This window comes from Zootoca vivipara, chromosome 1, assembly GCF_965207765.1.
Source record: "Zootoca vivipara chromosome 1, rZooViv2.hap1.1, whole genome shotgun sequence".
NCBI classification, from domain to species: Eukaryota; Metazoa; Chordata; class Lepidosauria; order Squamata; family Lacertidae; genus Zootoca; species Zootoca vivipara.
In genome coordinates, this window is record NC_142582.1 from 108583041 (window position 1) to 108604497 (window position 21457).

A 21457-nucleotide genomic window follows, 5' to 3' on the forward strand; every position below is an offset into this window, starting at 1 on the left:
CTGTCCCCTAACAATATAATTCCGAGCTTTTTTCCAACATCCAAGTTGGAAAGGTATTCTTGTAACGTAATTTTGCTTAAATAATACCCTAGTTGTGTGACTGGACTCACTTAGAACAGGTTATCGTTGGTGCAAAATTCTTTCTTTACATATTGTCACGGATCGTTTCTGGCTACTGCTGAGAGACTAGTTCCACAGCCATTCTGTCTTTAAGATCTTTATTTGTGCCTGATACATACAGTGCAATTCTAATTTCAAGAACACATGTCTGCTCACTCTGACGCAGATTCCCCCAATGCCCCTTGCCTGCTCCTTCCCCAGCATAACAACCGTGGGACTCCGAATCTCCTCCCTTTACGTTTACGCGCTCTGGAATGTCTCAATTCAGGCGCAAACTTGAAAGGGCGGGCCATCTCCCCGCTGGACACTTCTCCCGACCCCTCCCCCTGAGTGTCTGTCTCAGGTTGCAGTAATGGCTCTAGGATGCTGTCTGAGCCTCGGTGCCTCTCAAGTTCGGTAGTCAGGGAATGTTCACTGCTAGAACCTTCCCTGACACATATGATCCAATAACTGCTGCTTTGTCTAAGTTATGTATGTCACCAAACAACTTTATCAGTTTCGTCTTTGTTACTGTGAACATTTGCTAAATATAGCACTATGTCATCTGCAAAAAAATATTTAAAAAAATCCTTACCTGCTCTCAGCTAAAACAAAATAGTTACAGTGTTTGTGTAAGTTGATTGCAAAAGTTTTATTAATTATCGCAAAATTCAAAGCTGAGAATGGGCATCCTTCCTGCTTTCCTTAGACAAATAAATGGATTTGAAATTCAAGTGCAAATAATGTTGCTCTTGGATTACTACAGATAATACTAATCTACTACTGTTTTAATTCAAGGCAATTTAATTCAGTGCAGATATCTCGTATGTGGGGAGAGCAGAGAGCAGAGATCAAAGAACTAAAATAGGGCTAATAACTGCAAATCCTCAGATGCCAGAGTTTACCTCACAAAATGCTCAGGTTTTTTACAGGGAAACATATTTTTTTCTCACAAACCCTTCAAAGCCACCCATGTTTCAGGGTGATATATATGTATGGTAAAATTCAAATGAGTTTTCGGGACTTGTATCAACACAGCTTGAAGCAGAGCTAACAGCTGTTCTCTCCCCTTTAGGTTTACAAAGTAATCTTAACAAATCACACCTTCTATATATATCCAACATCCTTACTGTCCTTTTCATGCATCTGATAAAGAAATGTAGAAGTGTCACAGGCTCTTACTAGCATAATCAACAAGCCCACGCACCCCTGGAGAGCAGCCATTTTAATAGACATGGCAACAAAAGAGAGAAATCCACTGTAGGACATCTGCTTGGCTTGCAGAAGGTCCCAGGTTCAATCCCCAGCATCTCTAGCTAAGGCTAAGAATGTTCCCTACCCAAAACCCTAGAAAAATGCTGCTATTCAGTGCAGACAATACAGAGATACATGGACAAGTGGTCCTAGACTCACTATAAAACAGCTTCCTATTTTCCTAATTATCATAATAATAAATTGCATTTATCTTTAACAGCACACAAACCATAAACGGTAAAGAAAAAAGAAAAACAAGCCTTATGAAGAACAGTTGAAGGAGTTGGGGATGTTTAGCCTGGGAAAGAGGCGACTGAGAGGAGATATGACAGTCATCTTCAAATATCTCAAGGGAAGAGGGAGAAAGTTTGTTTCCTCCTGCTCTGGAGGGTAGGACTCGAGGCAATGGCTTCAGGTTACAAGAAAGGAGATTCCAACTAAGAACTTTTGTGACGGTAGGAGCTGTTCAGCAGTGGAACAGACTCCCTCAGGAGGTGGTGGCCTCTCCTTCATTGAAGGTTTTTAAGGAGAGGTTGGATGGCCATCTGTCATGGACGCTTTAGTTGAGATTCCTACATTGCAGGGGGTTGGACTAGATGACCCTCGGGTTCCCACCCAACTCTACATTTCTATGATTCTATGAAATAGGACCTGCAAGAAAATCTTGGAATGTAGACTGACCCTGTTTGGGGTTTCAGCTACCTAGGCCCTCTTTCTGGACAATCCATTCTCCCCTCCACTGTTCTTTGCTCTCCCCACCCCAGCTTCCCAACAAACACTCAGCTTCCTGTAGTCGCTAAGCATCTTTCATTCTCATTGGGCTCTTTTCAGTCCTCCCTCCGCTTAGTTTCTTTCCACAGAAATAAAGGTTCTTATGCACTTCTGCAAACCCTTGAGAGCTGCCCCCCGCCCCCGCCCCAGCTTGCCAATGCTTCCCCTGCTCTGCATGGATCCTCTGGCATGCGTACACAAAACCAGCCAACTTCATCAAGAATAATTAATCACTGTAACATAACAAGTACAAACAAACAAACAGAGCTGTGTGCCACAAAATTGTTCTTTGTTCTTTTTGCCTTGGCAGCTCCAGATCAGTTTTAATTACTATGTTGACAGTACTTGCTTGCATGCTAACATCATATTGCATTGTACTGTAAATTTGTAGAAATAATGAAGACTTCCAGTTGGCACAAGTGTCCCTCATCTCAGCACTTTCCGAAACTCTTCGGAAATGGAATAAGCCTTCTGTTAGAAATTATTGCAAATGATAACAATATTTTTTTAAAAAAAAATATCTATGGAAGGCAAGAGGCTGGGTTTGGGGGCAGAGACGTTTATTTTTTAAAGATACATTCAGGGACACAGAAGTTGCCTGATACAGAGTGAGTACATTTGGTCCATCTGTCTCTGTCTCTTATCTACAGAGGTCTCTCCCAGCCCCAACTGGGAGATGCAAGGAACTGAAGCTTAGGAAATTTTGCATGCAAAGGATGTGCCCTACCAGTAAGAGGGCCAGCCAGGTGCCTCAAAAGAAGGACATGAGCACAGCACTCACCCACTTCTGATCCCCAGCAAGCAGCATTCAAAGGCCTACTACCTCCAATAGCAGAGGTCCATAAGGCTGAGGCCTGCTAAGTTAAAGACTCCTTTTGTTATATAAAAAAAAACCAACAACTATTGCCTCACCTGTATCACATGGAAACACACATTTTCACAACTCCCTTTGACTTATGTAACTCTTTTATTATTATTTGCAAAGCCAACAGGGAATGATAACGTTGTGAGGTTTTGATGTCAGTATTTAATTTTACACACAGCGGTTCCCCCATTAAACAAGTAGAAATCTAAAGACATGTCACTCCATGATGTTTTCTCATTTGCAGATTGTTGAGTTTAACCCTGAGGCTTTCCATGGGTTGTCTTTCAATACAACTCTCAAAAACTCAGCCTTTCCGACTGAGATTTGTTTTAATTTTAGGGCTTCTGAACAATGAAAAGCAAGCTTTAAAATGTCTTATTTTTAGATTGCATTTTGATTATCTTTATTCCATAGATCCACATAATTTTAAAAAGCGTATACTGATATCACAGCAAAAATGGTCTATGGGCCGGAATGGGTGGCCATTACTATTTGGGTTAAATAAATGAATTAGGATTGTAGTTATGGGTTGGTTTATAGCCTTTCAGTCACATCTGATGTCAGGAGTAAGTCACATGAGTTGGAAAATTTTAATTTTGAAATTTTAATTTTGGACAATAGTCCAGAGAAGCCAAAATATAGCCTGTCTTCTGTTTAACACACTAAATTTTTCATCATATAGCCCGCTATCTGACACTGATCAGCAATTGAGGTAACATTCCATATACAGTGGTACCTCGGTTTACAAAAAGTCCTGTTTACAAACTATTCGGTTTACAAACTCTGAAAAACTGGAAGTAGTGTTTGCGAACTTTACTTTGGTCTACAAACGGAAGCCGAACGGTGGGCGGGCACCGGGCGTGGGAGGCATCATTAGCGAAAGCGTGCCTCTGTTTAAGAACAGATTTGGTTCAATAACAGACTTCAGGAACGGATTAAGTTCATAAACCGAGGTATCACTGTATAAAATACTCTCTTTCCTCACCCCACTTAATCTGTCAATGCATATCCTTCCAGATCTTTACAAAAGGGTAGAGGTATCCCCTTGAAGGATTAAATTAGGTACTGTCTTTGTTTACAGCCTATGACTGTGATAAAATTTCTAGACATGATTGTTGTCAGTAATAAGTAATTTCCTCGGGGGGGGGGGTGGAACCCACCTTCAGCATTTAAAGATAAACAGGCAAAAACATGTAATACTCAAGTGTGAACAACAAACTGAGTAAAACAACTTGACAGATGAAACGGATTCTGCGTGCAATAAAAAGCCAAGGGGATGAAAATGAAAGAGTGCTTGATTCCATGACAACACTTTTTATTAAGTTGGTATGTTGTTGCCATAACTTCCTCCACAAATCCTCAAGAAAAGGGAAAGCTGAAGTATGTTTTCCCAAATATTTTAGCTAAGGATAAAAGTTGTCATCGCTATCTTCTTCAAGGACAAATCCACAGCCGTCCTTGTTAGCTTGGTTGTCGCAGTGTTGCATGTTACTACATATTGCTGCCCATGTCAAACCATTCTTTACTGAGGTACATCTGAGCACTGCGTAAGACTGCTTGTAACCAGCAGGAGAGTTGTATAGTGGGTCACCGCAAATAAATATATCAAAGACTTATTGCTGGGTAGGAGGGCAGGGTTTAAGCCTCCATTGGCTGTGTGCTCTCCTCTCAGGAGGGAATAGGATCCCGCAGCCAAGGCGGCAGGATTTAATCCCCGCTCATCCACCGACTCTCCTCCCGTGAGTCCTTTACAAGCAAGGAGCATCCATCGGGCCATTGTTTAATACAGCTACAGTAAAACATGTCATTTGTCCCTTGGGGGGGGGGAGTCCATTCTGTTGAATTTGAGCAGCTGACCAGGAGAAGCTGAAAGGCTTAAGGCCATCAGGGACATTAGAAAGAGCTCCCGCTCTCGTGCTAATAGTGCCAGTGTTATTGCTGAAAACATGGGCCTCTGAGCAAGAGGGCATCACATCAAGAAAGAAAGCAACAAAATAAACAGGAGAGGAGGAGTCCATCATTCAAAACATAGGAAGCTGCTTTACATGGAGTCAAATCATTGTGTCCACCTAGCTCAATGTTATCTACACTGCCTGGCAGCAGCTCTCAGGAGTTTCAGACAGGGGACATTCCCACATCTACCTGTAGGTGCCGGGGATTGAACCCGGAACCTTCTGCAGATGCCCTGCTAGTGAGCTACGGTCCTCCCAACTATACTAATAGCCTCTCATGAGTTTGAAGCTGTAGGGCTGGGTGGTCCTTTTGGTGGGACATTTGTCATTGTTCCTTCTTTTCCAATGCCTGCTACTTGCTATATTTCTCTGCCCGTCCTCCAACCCACCCACCCACCCACCCACCTCCAGCCTTGCTCCCACCATTGCAGGGGGTTGGACTAGATGATCCTTGGGTCCCTTCCAACTCTGCAATTCTATGACTATTTCTTCCTTCTTTCCTCAAGGCCTAGGAACACCCAAGATTTTCCTACCTCCTCCACACCAGCTTGTAAACTGCAAGAGCCTCTTATTGTGGGGGTTTTATTGTAGGGATGCATTTATCACACGTCATCTCTGCTCCTAGTATTTAGCAGGGAAGGCAAAGTCTCTTGTGTCTTTAAGTACATCTATATGCCGTTTTCCCATTCGTGTTTTACGGAGAGCTGGTGTACTCCAATGGATAAGAGGATGAGCTGTGAATCAGGAAGCCCCTGGCTTGAATCTCTCTTTTGCCATAAACCCACTAGCTGGCTTTTGGCAAGCCATTCCCTCTCAGGCTCAACACCACCCTCTGCAATATGCAATATGGGGGATAATGATACTGACTTGACTTACAACAACACGGTAAGGTAAGGTTTGCAATGCATGAGAAGCACTTGAAACACTGGAAAGGGTTATCCCAACGTGAAGGGCTGCTACTATTATCCACTTTCTTCAACTGTCCATGAGCCAAACTCCAGTTGTGCAGGTAATAGATTAATGTTTTGACTAACCCAGTTTAGACAATCCAAACTTGACAGTCTTAATATTATATACAGAAGAAAAAAGGGCAAGCAAGTTAAGAAGCTCAGACTTTGTCTGGCTCTAGGGGTGCTTTAACATGCCATCGTTTGCAATACGGTTTGGAAACTGCACAGAGTATTGCAAAGCAGCCCTACAAGAAGCCACCTCCATCCCGCCCCACAACGAAATGCCAATTTTTCAAGGCACTCACCGTATCCTGTCTTTGGGATTCGTTCAGTTTGTCAGACAAGTCTTCCAACATCCTTTTTGTTTCTGCATCAGTTCTTCGTGAAAAAGGAAGCATGAAAACAAAACAAAAACCATTTCTAAATATATCGTGCAAATGATTCTTTTAACATTGCTGTTAAAGTGTCATTACTTCAGGACACAGCTCTTCTGGCTAGAAGGAACTCTTGCATAGCAAATTTCCAGTAGAGCAACACAACTAATTTATAAACAAAAAAAGTGAACTTATTTTCCATCAAACAAAAGACAGTTGCTTTTTTTAAAGTCAACAAAACAATGTGGAACTCAATTTATTACCCTCTATTACCCTTAATAGAGAGAGTCTATTTGCTAGGGGAGAGCGGGGGGGGGGGGCACACAGGTGAGCCAACAAGCCTGATGTTCTCATGTCAGACATCCTGCTTGAATAGAAGCCTATGAACAAAGAGCCAAGTGTGCATAATTCTGATCTGCAAAATCTGATCTGCAGTTCCGAGTTTTCCTGCCATCTAGACTGAGCCCAGTTTGAATGTGACACCCAACATCATCATCATTATTATTTTTAATTTTATTTATTTATTTATACCCAGTGCCCCCAGCTCCCAACCCCTCTAGACAGTCCAGAAGGAGGTTATGGTTGATTGTATCAAAGGCCGCTGAGAGATCCAGCAGAACTAGGAAACAGCTCTCACCTTTGTCCCTAGCCTGCCGGAGATCATCAACCAGCGCGAAAAAGGCACTTTCAGTCCCATGATGGGGCCTGAATCCCGATTGGAAGGGATCCAAATGGTTCGCATCCTCCAGGCGTGCTTGGAGTTTTTCAGCAGCCACTCACTCAGTCACCTTGCCCAAGAATGATAGATTTGAGACTGGGCGATAATTGGCCACATTTGCCGGGTCTAAAGATGTTTTTTTAAGAAGCGGTTTAATGACCGCCTCTATCAGTGGGTCTGGGAATACTCCCTCATAGAGGGAAGCATTTACCACCCCGCGGAGCCCATCGCCCAGCCCTTCCCAGCTCCCTTTTATTAGCCAGGATGGGCAAGGGTCAAGGAGACAGGTGGTCGGTTTCACTCGTCCAAGCAGCCTGCCTACATCCTCGGATGTAACAGATTGAAATTGATGCTATGAAACATGACTATACAGGGCTCCAGCACTCTCCCGCCCTGGCCCTGCTCCCACGGTGGAGTCTACCTCCCTCCGAATCTGAGCGACTTTATCTGCAAAAAACTTTGCAAAAGCATTGCAGGAGATATTGGGGTCCCTACCAGGGATGACAAAGGTGGTTCGGATAGATTGCGAACTACCTGGAACAGTCTCCTCCTGCTGTTTTCTGCAGATGTGATAGAAACGGTGAAGAAGGTCCTCTTCACCATTGCCATTGCCACTCGAAGTTGAGCTCTAGCCTGTGTCCGGTCTGATTCAGAATGAGTTTTCCGCCACCGGCGCTCTAGCCGTCTCAGCGACTGTTTCATCGCCCTCAGCTCCGGGGAAAACCACGGGGCTGTCCGGGCTCCATGCAATCGGAGAGGGCGCTTCAGAGCCAGACAGTCAATAGCCCTGGTTAACTCCACATTCCAGCGGGCCACCAGGGAATCAGCTGAATCACCAGGGAATCAGCTGAAAGGCCATCGACATGGGATAAAACATCCCCTACCACTCTCTGGAAGCCAATTGGATCCATTAAGTAGCGGGCCGGACCATCCGAATCGGTCCCACCTCCCTGCAGAGGGGAAGGGTCACAGAGAAGTCCAGTTGCACATGGGGACATGAGGCATGTTGGCAAATCCCACTCCCCACACTGTGCCTATAAAACATAACATGTGCGTAACACCTGTCACTATAGCATATCCACAGATTTCTGTTCTATTTTGTTGCCTGTTGAGTTTTTTTAGATTACCACTTTTTGTGTAAAGAGAAAGGAGACATTCACAGCTGGCCACACAGAGTGAAGTAATCCCCTATTTTTTTTATTTCTCCATATTAGAAAGTAAGCCCCTTTTCAAAAGTGAATTTCAATTAATAAGGTGGGCACAACCCCACTCTGTATAGGCTGTCCCCACAAGGACAATGTCTGCATAGGGTACCTGTCATTCTTTGCATGCAAAAGCTGCCAACCCCTTGTAATCATGGCAAAGTGAGTTCTTAAACTGCAATTCCTATATGATGTGTTCACACTTTTTCCTACATGATAAAAATGTTTCATGCAAAGGAGTCCTAGAACTGGATTCTCAAATCAACTAGTTATTACCCAACAAGCACCACCCAGTGAATTCACCAAGCAGTGAAAATCTACTAGGAATCTGTAGTCTGGAGGAGGGCCAGTGCTCTGAGTGGAAAGTCTATTTTCTACATTATTTTGCCAAGCAAAGTCACACTTTGTCCATACCGATTTCTTCTTGAAAGCTCTCTGTTGAGGTCGTCTCCCAAACGAATTTGTTCACTGCTAAGATCTCTGAGTGACTGGTGTAAAGAGTGCAGCTGCAGTAGGAAAAGCACAGAGTTTAAAACCATGCATTTAGGTAGGTTTCTTTGCCTCAAAATCATTGCACACACACACACACAGACACACACACACACACAGACACGAGACATTTGTGCAAACTACTTTTACAGCAGCCTGGTTCGCATGTCACGGTAAGCCAAACTATGGCTTACTGGGACTGCACAAATGTGCTTGGTGTTTATTACCTTCTGTTAAGGATGGCTACCTACCTGATCTGGATTATCTCCACAGTCAACAAATCGGACAGCAGACCTAGACCGCCGCCGCCGAGTACCCAGGGTGTCAGTATAATCTCTGAGGGGAGAGGTAGGCTGGAAATGACGACCTTCTTCACAAGATAAAAGACAGGCAAATTAGCATAACCTTCTTAAGAAATATGCATAAACACAGTTTACATTGTGATAGAAGATTCAGATAACCATATTTTAAGTGAACTCAAGCAGTCCACCTCCATGACACCTTTCAGCCTACTAGATTATTAAGTTACTGAACAGCATTTTTTTAAAATCAAGTGTTTGGATACACCAGAGCTAAATGAAACATACCTGGGGCTCCACCATCCAGGTCACTTGGATATAAGCTTGAAAGAGATGCACTTCTTACTCCAGAATTTCTCAGTAACCGTTGGCTCCTTAGTTGACCTATGGACTGCTCCAGTGTTTCTTTAAGCTGCATTAAAATGACAACTCATTAGGTGGGAACAGCAAGAGACTTTGTATGAGAACAGATACAATAACTAGCTGAATAGCTATCTGACACCTGTGGGGTTGGGGGGGGGGAGGAATAGATATGACTTCTTTAAAAAGCATGCAGTTATGGCCCCACATGACAACAATCACACATTGGCTGAAATGCTTAGCATAACAGAGTATCACCATGGGAGAGGTGTTTCTGAAATGTTCAAGTCCTATCTGGGAGAGTTGTACCCTGTGAAGCCCCATGAACATTTGAATTTGCTCCAAATGCTGAATGAGACATGTAAATTCATATACTTTTCATCTGCTTTCATGAGTTCACATTAGCAGCACTGTTAAGTTTTTAACTCAGTTGCAACAAGATGTTGTGTTGTTATGTTTATTAGATCTAGCTAGGAGAGAATGTTCTAGACACAAAGGTAGGTTTGTGATTTGGTGGACCAAGTCCATTTTTTTTAGTTGAGTTTCTTTCTAAGAAACAAAATACAAGCAAACAAGGCAAAAATACTACCTGACATTTAGAAAACATCTGAAGGCAGCCCTGTTTAGGGAAGTTTTTAATTAGTGTGACATTTTAATGTATTTTAATCTTTGTTGGAAGCCGCCCAGAGTAGCTGGAGAAACCCAGCCAGATGGGCGGGGTACAAATAAATTAGTAGTAGTAGTAGTAGTATTTTAAATTGTTGCAACCTGCCCTGGGACCTTACAGTGAAGGACAGGTAAAAACTGAATTGTTAATTAATTAATTACATTAGGGCAGGAAGGATCCCTGTATGACAGGGATAGGGAAGCTGTTTCTGCCTAATGGCCACATTCCCTTCTTGGCAATCTTCTGAGGGCCACATGCCAGCAGTAGGCAAGTCCAGAGGAAAAAGCAGGCAGAGCAACATATTCAAAATTTCCCTGGGAAAAGAAAGTTAGTTTCTACACACACTCAGACACTCCTTTTTCTCCTCCAAGCAGACAAGCAAGAGGCATTATCAGAGTTCAACGACACATTCCAGCCAGGCAAAAACACCTGGGGGTCTGAAGCAGGGGAAGCGAGCAGTTCGGTCTGAGGAGAGCTCCAAGGACTAGCTGGAGAAACTCACAAGGACTGAGGGTTCCCGCACTTTTTGTGCAGTCTGATGGAACCTTGCTGAACACAAGGTGGAGATGAAAGAAGCGCTCTATTTGCAGCACAGCAGGGTTCAGATGGAAAGAAAAGGTCGTGCGCTGTCAGAAACATTGTAAAGAACAGCATTTCTCGGCTTAGAACGGAAGACAGCAAAAAGAGAACAAGTCTGCCACGCAGCCTGGCAGACCACAGCCTTCCTCCACCACCCACACCTAAAAGAGTAAAGCAGATCAAAGTTGGCTACAGTTCCAGCCCACCATCACAAGACACTGGGGAGTGAATAGGAAGATGCATCCAGCAAAATGTTTAGGGGCATAAGCTGGTAAGTTTAGATTTTACCAACAGCAGCTCACATTTGCAATTGCTTCTGCCTGTTCATTGTTGTATTCTCGATACTGGCCCAGCATCTGGTCCACATGTTTCAGGTTCCGATTGGTATCCTTACGATAAACATGGGAAAAGAAAACATCATTAAAAGAAAAACCTCAACCACAAACACTACCCCCCCTGTATACCTGTGCCACTTCTCCTATTCTGCTTAATGCCAAATCAGGCACCTTAGTGTTTGAAAATGCTGAACAGAGGCTTCCTATCCAAACATGCACACAGGCTTCATATCCTTAGCCATGTTCAAATATATAAAAGGATGTCATATAGAGGAGGGAGAAAGGTTGTTTCCTGCTGCTCCAGAGAAGCGGACATGGAGCAATGGATTCAAACTACAAGAAAGAAGATTCCACCTAAACATTAGGAAGAACTTCCTGACAGTAAGAGCTGTTCGGCAGTGGAATTTGCTACCAAGGAGTGTGGTGGAGTCTCCTTCTTTGGAGGTCTTTAAGCGGAGGCTTGACAGGCATATGTCAAGAATGCTTTGATGGTGTTTCCTGCTTGGCAGGGGGTTGGACTGGATGGCCCTTGTGGTCTCTTCCAACTCTATGATTCTATGAGTCCTTCATGAACACAGGCGACAGCGTGAAGACAGCTCTTATGGGAGATGGATGTGGATAACCCAACCGTGTGGGTCCGTGAGGGATGACAGGAAGGGAATGTGCACTCCAGGTGAAAGAGCACATGCAATTCCTGAAGCAGGTTTCTGATCCAACAATCATGGCTAAGGACAAGCTCACATTATGATACCATATATACATATGGTGTGTGGGTGTGGGTGTGTATGTGTGTTCAACACTGAACAAAAGTGAACATTCCATCAGCACAAGGATTTCTACTTGCTACCTAGCACAACAAGGTCTCCCCTCTCTTCTTCCCTCAATATGCCCCATAAATCTGTTCTAGGGTTCCCACCACAGCAGACTTAGGGGTGGTGCAGGGAACATACCGGGGGAGCAAGGAAAGCCTGTCGCACTAGCACAAGATTTTGTTGACTATCACCCATATTTTTTAAAAAAGGGGGGGGAGTCACAGTGTTCACAAGGCACTATGTGTAGAATATTAGGTACAGCATCACTTCATCTCAAGATTATTAATATACAGAGAAGGTCAGCTAAGGACTGGTGCAGAAATATGCTATAATAGTATCAATAGCCTTACTCGCTGATTCTATGCATATATATTTTTTCTCAGATATTTTTCTGATATCAGTGGAACTTATTAGCAAGTAAATGTGCTTCTGGACTGTAGCCCAGATGATTTTGTGCCAATGCAACATGACATTTAAACAGCAAACATAAATAACTGCAGCAATTTCTCTGGTTTATTCCAAAACGTGCTCCAAACTTTTTAAAGTGTCTAGCAATATTTCTCACAGATACAGCCCCCAGACATGGGACACAGTGGAGGGATCTGAAGCCCTTTCTTATCTTTGCACAAGAAACATAAAAACAAGCTTTGAAAAATGTAGTGCTGTTAGCAACCTGTAATGTGCTTGCTAAAGTATGGATCTTCTCTGTAACATCTTCAGCACCACCATGATTTCGGACTCTGGTTGCCCGTATAGGACCACGTCTCCCAATTCTACGATGGAAGTTGTCAGATTCGCTGGATGAATCGGCCATTGGTATCTTCAGAAACAAAGCAACAACAGCCCCTGACATTTAGTTATTTCAATTACTTATTAGCTACTTTTCAGAACCAAGTGAGAAATAAAACAGTAGAACCATTTGTAGAGTATGGATGACTGAACAAATAACAGGCAAACGAAATGTCCCAAAATATCATACTCTGGCATTATACCAAAAAACCCAAAAGCCTAGATGAGAATAAGCAGATTGGGGATGGCTTTATTTCCACTGGCTCCCAATAAATTCTATGGAACAAAGTAAACAGTAAAGTTTAACCCAAGACAAGAGTTGAGAAGGAGCACGGTATGACCTTCTATCAAACACAATACACAGACTGAGACCCCTACAATATTTTTTTTCTATGTTTTAAGTTTACATGCCACTTTTCTACGTTCACAATTTTCAAAGCAATTGACAGCATAAAAAATGAACTCCATCCATCCATCTGTAAAAAGGGAATACTTATTCCTAAAACTGAAAAAAAGATGGAGGCTGATAGAAGCAGAACAGTAAAGAAGCAGTCGACATCTACCCCGCACAGTATTCACTAAAACCCTTTTGGATAAAAATGTTTCACCCTGGCACCTCCCTTACGCTTTCTGGGAAGAAGATTCCACAGACATCGTGCCATCACTAATAAGGATCTCTTCCCAGTTACCATTCTCCAAAGCCCTGAAGGTAAGAGCATCTGAAGGAGCACCTTCACCTCCTTCTCTCACCCTGCAGGTGTGTAGATCTCTATAAAAATGATGTAACCATATGGGTGATAGCAAGAGAACAATCGATCCCTATACATTTGTGTTGGGAACTCTGCTACTATCCTATTTTCTGCTCCTGGTCTGTCATGATATGAACTCAATCAGATTGCTTTGCTCTGTTCCTGAAAATCTCTGGTAGCATGTAGGATTCATCTCTATCCATTGTGTATTTTTGATGGCAAAGGAGGAAAGCTCTCACTTATGGCTTCCAGACTTTCATCCGGGACAGTTTTCTGCTGCTGCTTCTTTGATTTTAGCTTTGCCAAATTCAGAACTTAAACAACTGTCCTGGCATGAATGCTGAACTTAAAACCATTGCCCTGACATGTAACCAGTCTGTGCCACATGCTTAAGATCATGTACTGACTGGTGCAGCCAGACGTACAGCCAGTCCTGCGTATTTTCTCACTGGCGCAACCAACCTTGCGCCATATATTCAAGCTTCTAAAAACTGCTATTTTTAGTACAGCAAGCCCAACAGCAAAAGCTCAGTTCTAAAGAGAAGCCACTTTCTTACAGAGCAAAAAGAAAGGCTTGTTTAATAGTCACTGCCAAGGGCAGCATTGAAAAGAGAAGAAGGACAAAGTAGTTGGCTGAATGGGAAACATTCATCCCAAAATTAAAGACAATTTTCTACTATGTATTTATATGAATCTTATACATACCTCAGCAAGTTACTAAGTGGAAACCATTTTTATGGCTTAATTTTTGCAAAAAACAACAACTCTTGCATCCTAATAGATCCATGGATCCTTAGCATTCTTCTATTTCCAATAGTCCTCAAAAGCTCACAAGTTAATTTTAGTTAGCAGATCTTTGAAAGATGAGTGACCTAAGGCAACATCTTTCAGAGATATACTAAAAAGTGATAAAACAACACAGTAATAGAACTTGTACACAAGGAGTTAGGCGTCTTCTACATTAGTTGTACTTAAAACACACACTTGTGGTGGTAAACCCAACCACTTTAAAGTTTTCTTTTACTGCTCCTCTTGTTTTAAGAAAAAGTGTTTTGAACAGTTTGGGGGAAAGTCTTTTTAAAAACAATGCTTGCCTCGTTCCCCAAACATGCACACATATGCAGTAATTATTTAAGAATTTCTAGGTTGCCTAATATATATATTTTTAATCCCTGAGTGGTATACAAAACTAACATTAAAAAAGCAGTATAATTAAAAAAAAGTAAAACAGCATCATAAAAACAGGAACAAGTTCCTCCCAGGCAAACAAACACTTGTTGCTCTGATGAGCCGTTTTCTAACTTATCTCATTACGGAACACTTTTCACATTGACGTAGCTATGAAAATCTATCACAGAACCTCTGCACATTGAATCCTTTCAATTCCAAAACCCATATTTACCACAACCATGCACTTGGAAAGCTTTTTCTTAATTTTAAACATATATTTGTATAGTGGTAGTGCTGCTGTTGTGACCCACCTTAGATCATGCTCTTAGATCAGCTGAAGGCCAATGACACAGGCCTTAGAACTGAGGGTATACTCTGCTCCCCAGTTTCTGCTTCCTTGGTTAGTTTTTTCAATCTTAAGCTGTCATGTGAACATCTAAAACACACCCAACCATCCTCACACTTCTAAATTCAGGGGAAGATCAGTATTGAAGCAGGAAAGTTATAGTTTTGGGAAATACCATTACTGATCTTCTCCCTGAGGGACCCCTGACAAAGCTTCCAAGGAGCTACCCCAGAGGACAGGATCACACTTCAAAATGACCTTAACAGATTAGACAACTGGGCCAAAGCAAACAAGATGAATTTTAACAAGGAGAAATGTAAGGTACTACACTTGGGCAAAAAAAATGAAAGACACAAATACAGGATGGGTGACACCTGGCTTGAGAGCAGTACATGTGAAAAGGATCTAGGAGTCTTGGTAGACCACAGACTTGACATGAGTCAGCAGTGTGATGCAGCAGCTAAAAAAGCCAATGCAATTCTGGGCTGCATCAATAGGAGTATAGCATCTAGATCTAGGGAAGTAATAGTACCACTGTATTCTGCTCTGGTCAGACCTCACCTGGAGTACTGTGTCCAGTTCTGGGCACCACAGTTCAAGAAGGATACTGACAAGCTGGAACGTGTCCAGAAGAGGGCAACCAAAATGGTCAAAGGCCTGGAAACGATGCCTTATGAGGAACGGCTTAGGGAGCTGGGTATGTTTAGCCTGGAGAAGAGAAGGTTAAGGGGTGATATGATAGCCATGTTCAAATATATGAAAGGATGTCATATGGAGGAGGGAGAAAGATTGTTTTCTGCTGCTCCAGAGAAGCGGACACGGAGCAATGGATTCAAACTTCAAGAAAGAAGATTCCACCTAAACATTAGGAAGAATTTCCTGACAGTAAGAGCTGTTCGGCAGTGGAATTTGCTACCAAGGAGTGTGGTGGAGTCTCCTTCTTTGGAGGTCTTTAAGCAGAGGCTTGACAGCCATATGTCAAGAATGCTTTGGTGGTGTTTCCTGCTTGGCAGGGGGTTGGACTGGATGGCCCTTGTGGTCTCTTCCAACTCTATGATTCTATGAATTCTGCAGACACAGTATCTGCCCTGGTCAAGCTATACTGAGCTACATATATAAACAGAATAAAGAAAGCAGGGCGCTTATATCAGAAACACGGCACATATTTTTCAGCCTGTTGCCTGAGGAACAGTGATGAAACAGTTGCAACAAGCCACAACTTCTCTACCCTGAAATTAACAGGAAAAGGAAGCTGAGTCAAAAAGAGATCTTGGTGACAATTGTGACATTGTAGCTTTTGCTTAACCCTCACTGAATTAAGTCAATGTAGTTGAACAGAACAGAACCATTGAAAAAAATAGGGAGGAAAGGAAAAAGAGATCAGAGTTTTTGACAACACCACAGCATGGAAACCCGTTTGTAGTCCATATTGCACTACGTTGCGATTAAATTACAAGCAGCTCAAAAATGTTAAGCCCAACATAGAAACTTTCTATGCAGCCACAGAGGAACCGCTGAAAAGGGATGTGATGAAACAACTTGAATACGGTACTATTCTTAGCCTTTCATACAGACAGAGAAGATCGTGCAGTATCAGAAATCTGCCATTTCGCTGATCAATCCTCATTTCATTCTATTTCACAGAAGGGTTTTCCCTTCTTACCATAGGTGCAAAGCTTGCCCCGATTCAAGGGCAATTATCTACACACTTCATGTTTTTAACTTCCTTGTAAGGGCAGAGACCTGTTCCTCACAAACATTACAATACAGACTTCCATATGGGGAGAGGATGTGCTACAGACAGGTGACAGGGAAGCACAGCAACTACCACAGAGAGCTACTACACAATCCCACCCCAAAATCATATTGCAAAAGTACATTTCACACCATGCTGAATATTAATATGTGTGTGTGTGTGTGTGTGTGTGTGTGTGTGTGTGAATGAAAGTGCATTGTATAAACCGTTTAAACTGCTCTTCAGGTTTGAAATCCCTATTTCCCAATCCCTATGTCTCCTTGAAACAGAAGCCAGAGAAAAATAACTGGCCATTGTCATCTGAAGTCGCTAAACCTCAGAAGCACAGCATCAAGCTGCAAGTCCCACTGCCTTCAGTCGGGCATATTCCTAACTATGGGCACACAGAATTGCAGGCCTCCCTGGAAACACACCTTAACTGGGCTTACTAGTAGGTGAAAGAGGTAGCAGGGCATCCACTTTGCACGCAGAAGGTCCCAGGTTCAATTCCTGACATCTCTGAACAAGGCTGGGAGAAACTGAAATCCCGGAGAGCCACCACAGAGCAGACAATACTGAACTAGATGACTGGTCAGCCCCACCCCCCATCAGGCCTATGGGTCAAGGCTATAGGGCCTGGAGTGAGGGAGAAAACAGACTCCACGCCAAATGAAGCCAAAAATGTTAAAACAGCACCACACTGCTGTGCTGCAATGACTAATACTGTAATATAATAATAACACTAATTTATTATTTATACCCCACCCCTCTGGCTGGGGTTCCCCAACTACTCTGGGTAGCTCCCAACATAATATTTAAAAAGCGACAAAACATCAAACATTAAAAACTTCCCTAAACAGAGTTGCCTTTTGATGTCTTCTAAAAGTCAGATACTTGTTTATTTCCTGGACATCTAATGGGAGGGCATTCCACAGGGCGGGTGCCACCACCGAGAAGGCCCTCTGCCCGGTTCCCTGTAATCTCACTTCTTGAAGTGAGGGAACCCCAGCAGCCCCTCGGTGCTGGACATCAGTGTCCAGGCCGAACGATGGGGTGGAGATGCTTCTTCAGGTATACAGGACCGAGGCACTTTGAATTGTGCTCAGAAACGCACTGGGCGCCAATGTAGGTCTTTCAGGACCAGTGTTATACGGTCTCAGCGGCCGCTCCCAGTCACCAGTCTAGCTGCCGCATTCTGTATTGTAGTTTCCGGGTCACCTTCAAAGGTGGCCCCAGTAGAGCGCATTGCAGTAGTCCAAGCGGGAGATAACTAGAGCATGCACCACTCTGGTGAGACAGTCTGCGGGCAGGTAGGGTCTCAGCCTGCGCACCAGATGCAGCTGGTAGACAGCTGCCCTAAGAAAAGAGGATCACTATTTTCTTTTTGCCCAGAATAGGATCTTGCCGCGCTTGGAAAACACAGAGGACTAGAAACTTAACCGCAGCTGTCCCCTTCAGTTGACTTTTGAGCCGCCTCAAATGGCAGGCAAAGCTTATTTTTCATGCACAGACTCTGCGACCCTTTTCGAAAGTGCCACAATAGTCGTTAAGAGGAGAGGCCCCCCCTGGAACTTTTCAGCCACCCCCAGACCTGCACCCCACTGTCACCATGGGCAGCCAGGCACTGGATCCCACCCCCCATCGGCCCAAGGAGATCCCACCCCCGGGTTCGAAGCACCCCACCCCCGCCCAGACAGATCTCTCTCACCGGGCTCCCGTTCTTCGGTCCTGGGATCAACCCTCCCGCCCTGCGTCCAGTCTCAGGGCCGAGGCATGGCTCTCGGACGCCTCTAGCTCCAACCGGCCGGCTCCTCCACCCACCCCGCCGCTATGGCAACTTGAACTAGCCGCCCTGCCACCGGGCGAAGAGCGGCCTCTCAGGGCGCCAGGGCCCCCGCGGCGCTCGGCATCATGGGGGTCGTAGTTCGCAGCGCCGCCGGCCGCCTCGACAGTGGAGGGCAGAAGGGACTACGTTCCCCATGAGGCCCCGCGCCGGAGCTTCTCCGGGGAACGGCCCGCGGCGCTCCACGCCCGCGACCAGGGAAACCAGCGTAGCCGCGCGGCGGCGGCGGCTGTGCGAGGGCAGGCCGCGCCCACTTCTTAAAGGAGCAGGCGCTCAAATTCCGATGGAAGAGGAGCGAGCAAGCAAATGGGTCGATGGGTGTGATTTGAGTCTGGAAGCAGCACACGCAGGCAATTTATTGTTGCTCGCCACCCCAAGCTCTGAGCGGTGCGAGATTCCAGGGGTTTCGGTTTCCGTGGAATGAGGGACGGCAGAGACTGTGGTGTCTTTAGGACAGTGTTTCCCAAACTTGGGTCTCCAGTTGTTTTTCAACTACATTTCCCATCATCCATGACTATTGGTCCTGTTAGCTAGGGATGATGGGAGTTGTAGTCCCAAAACAGCTGGAGACCCAAGTTTGGGAAACACTGCTTTAGGATATATGGTTTATTGGCACATATACACGACCTGAGCCTATGATGGAGGGGCTCAGAAGGGCTTTCTTCTCGCATTGCCACAGCTTTGGGTTCAAGCAAAAATCTAGAATGGCTCTCACTCTCAGGCTTCTCTGCCTGCTTCTAGCCCCACCACACCCTTGCCCTGGCCTTTGACTTTCTCCACAAAGCAACTTCCTTTCTTAAACCCTAACCACCCATGCATTATTGCTCTTGCCTTGCTAATTCAACAATGAGATCCACCATTAGATTTTAACCCTTGCTGCATCCAGGAATTGGAAGGGACTCAGGAATCATATAGCCTAATCTCTCTCCCCCAAATTTACAATATAAATACTGTAGTGCAGCAACATTATAACAACACAAATACATTGCTGTGTAGTGGACGGGGCTTCTTGTGAAGCTGGCATTCCGCCTGCTCCTGAAGACACATCTGCTTAGGCAAGCATTCCTCTGAATGTCTTGTGATGTTACTGTTTTAACTGTGTTTTAATGGTCATGCTTTAAAATTGTTTTATTGCGGATTTCAGTTAAGGACATTCTAATGTTGTTGTCATAGCTGTCAAGTTCTCCCTTTTTTAAAGGGAAATTCCCTTATGCTGAATAGGCTTCCTCGCGAGAAAAGGGAAAACTTGACAGCTATGGTTGTTGTATATTTTAATTATGGACTGGTTTTATAGTTGTGTAAACCATGTAGAAGCCATATGCACAATAATAATAATAGCGCCAAAAAGGCCCAATTATTTTCAGACATCAATTGCATGGATGCCTCTGCCAAAGAATTTTCTCTACATCCAGGTGCACCTTTCATGTATTTTATTTATTGTATCCCACCTTTCCTCCAAGGAACTCGATGTAGCATACACAGTTCTCCACCTCCTCATTTAATCCACACAACGATCCTGTGAAGGAGGTCAGGCTGAGAGGCAGTGACTGGCCCAAAGTTGCCCAGTGAGCTTTATGACCAAGTGGGGATTTGAACTCTGGTCTCCTGGGTCCTAGTTCTCACACTCTAACCCAGGCATCCCCAAACTGCAGCCCTCCAGATGTTTTGGCCTACAACTCCCATGATCCCTAGCTAAGAGGACCAGTGGTCAGGGATGATGGGAATTGTAGTCCAAAACATCTGGAGGGCCGAAGTTTGGGGATGCCTGCTCTAACCTCTATGCCAGGGGGTCAGCAAACTTTTTCAGCAGGGGGCTGGTCCACTGTCCCTCAGACCTTGTGGGGGGCTGGACTATATTTGGGGGGGTGAACAAATTCCTTTGCCCCACAAGTAACCCAGAGAGGCATTTTAAGACACATTCTACTCATGTAAAAACACGCTGATTCCCAGACCGTCCACGGGCCGGATTTAGAAGGTGATTGGGCTGGATCCAGCCCCCATACCCATGCTACCGGTATATGCCCAACTGGTTCACCATAGAGAAACATCAGTGGGCTTATCTTCCTGTACAGGGAGGCAGAAAACCAGGTGATAGGGGAAACATAATGGGAGTGTCCCAGAAGAGGCACTGGACAAGAAATATCCACATTGCAAGATTTGTTGCAAGGCCTCACTTCTCTCTGATGGATTTCATTTCTAAAAAGAGCAAAGATGAGCTGAAAGGAGGATGCACTGTATTGTTAGGGCTGAAAGACACTTATAGGTCTTAACCAGCTGCTCCCTTGATAAATACTTTATCCTTCATGTAAGTTCATTGAAAGCTGAAGAGGTTGAATGGGAAGAGCAAGATGAATGGCACAAAACTGTTGAAGCCTTCCCTTGAGTGGAACTGCCTGCAGGAAATTGCAATTGTGCCTTGCCGCCTCCATGGCCTGCTTTGCTGCCCCTACCAATCGGCATCAATGCTAGCAGCAGTGGCAGGAAGGCCCTCAGGAGTGCCACCATGAGTACTCTGGCATGTGGAAAGGCTGGATATAAACTACTCTCTGATCAATCATTAACAAACAACACTTCTAGGAGTGTCAGTGGCGCTGCCATACCCTCCAACATTTCTCCAATGAAATTAGTGACATCCTATTCAACAACAACAACAACAATTTTATTATTTATACCCTGCCCATCTGACTGGGTTTCCCCAGCCACTCTGGGTGACTTCCAACACATGTACTGTAAAAACAAAAGATAAACATTAGAAAACTTCCCTAGACAAGGCTGCCTTCAGGTGTCTTCTAAAGGTTGTGGAGTTGCTTATCTCCTTGGCTAGAGGGTCACATAATTCCATACCTTGATCCATACCTTGATTTTATACTGAACTGCCCTGAGACCCCCAGGCATAGGGCAGTATATAAATTCAATAATAAGGATAAGAATACCTCCCATGATTTCTCTGGTGAAAATGGGGATGCCCTAAGGAAAAGAGGGACATTCCGGAATCAAATCAGAAACTGGGACGACTTCTGTAAATCCAGGACTGTCCCTGGAAAATAGGGACACTTGGAGGGGCTGTACTCAGTGCCGGATTTACGTATAAGCTAAACA

At 44.2% G+C, this 21457-nt stretch overlaps 1 protein-coding gene across 5 annotated transcripts in view; it reads right to left on the bottom strand.

Annotated features, from left to right (window-relative positions):
* Positions 1 to 18494, bottom strand: part of CEP128 (centrosomal protein 128) — a 189998-nt gene extending 171504 nt beyond the window's left edge. For 4 of the 5 annotated variants that reach the window (XR_015950693.1, XM_035107862.3, XM_035107853.3 and 1 more), the window contains exons 1-7: positions 18224 to 18494; positions 12400 to 12546; positions 10882 to 10968; positions 9262 to 9385; positions 8926 to 9044; positions 8600 to 8691; positions 6197 to 6269 (exon numbers count right to left, since the gene is read on the bottom strand). Coding sequence is in view for 4 of the 5 variants with exons in the window: in XM_035107862.3 (XP_034963753.3) it covers positions 6197 to 6269; positions 8600 to 8691; positions 8926 to 9044; positions 9262 to 9385; positions 10882 to 10968; positions 12400 to 12540 (636 nt within the window). In the remaining variant the exon portion in view is untranslated. The remainder of the gene's footprint in view (positions 1 to 6196; positions 6270 to 8599; positions 8692 to 8925; positions 9045 to 9261; positions 9386 to 10881; positions 10969 to 12399; positions 12547 to 18223) is intronic. The other variant, XM_060272451.2, reaches the window with a different exon arrangement.
* Between the last annotated feature and the right edge of the window lie 2963 nt (positions 18495 to 21457).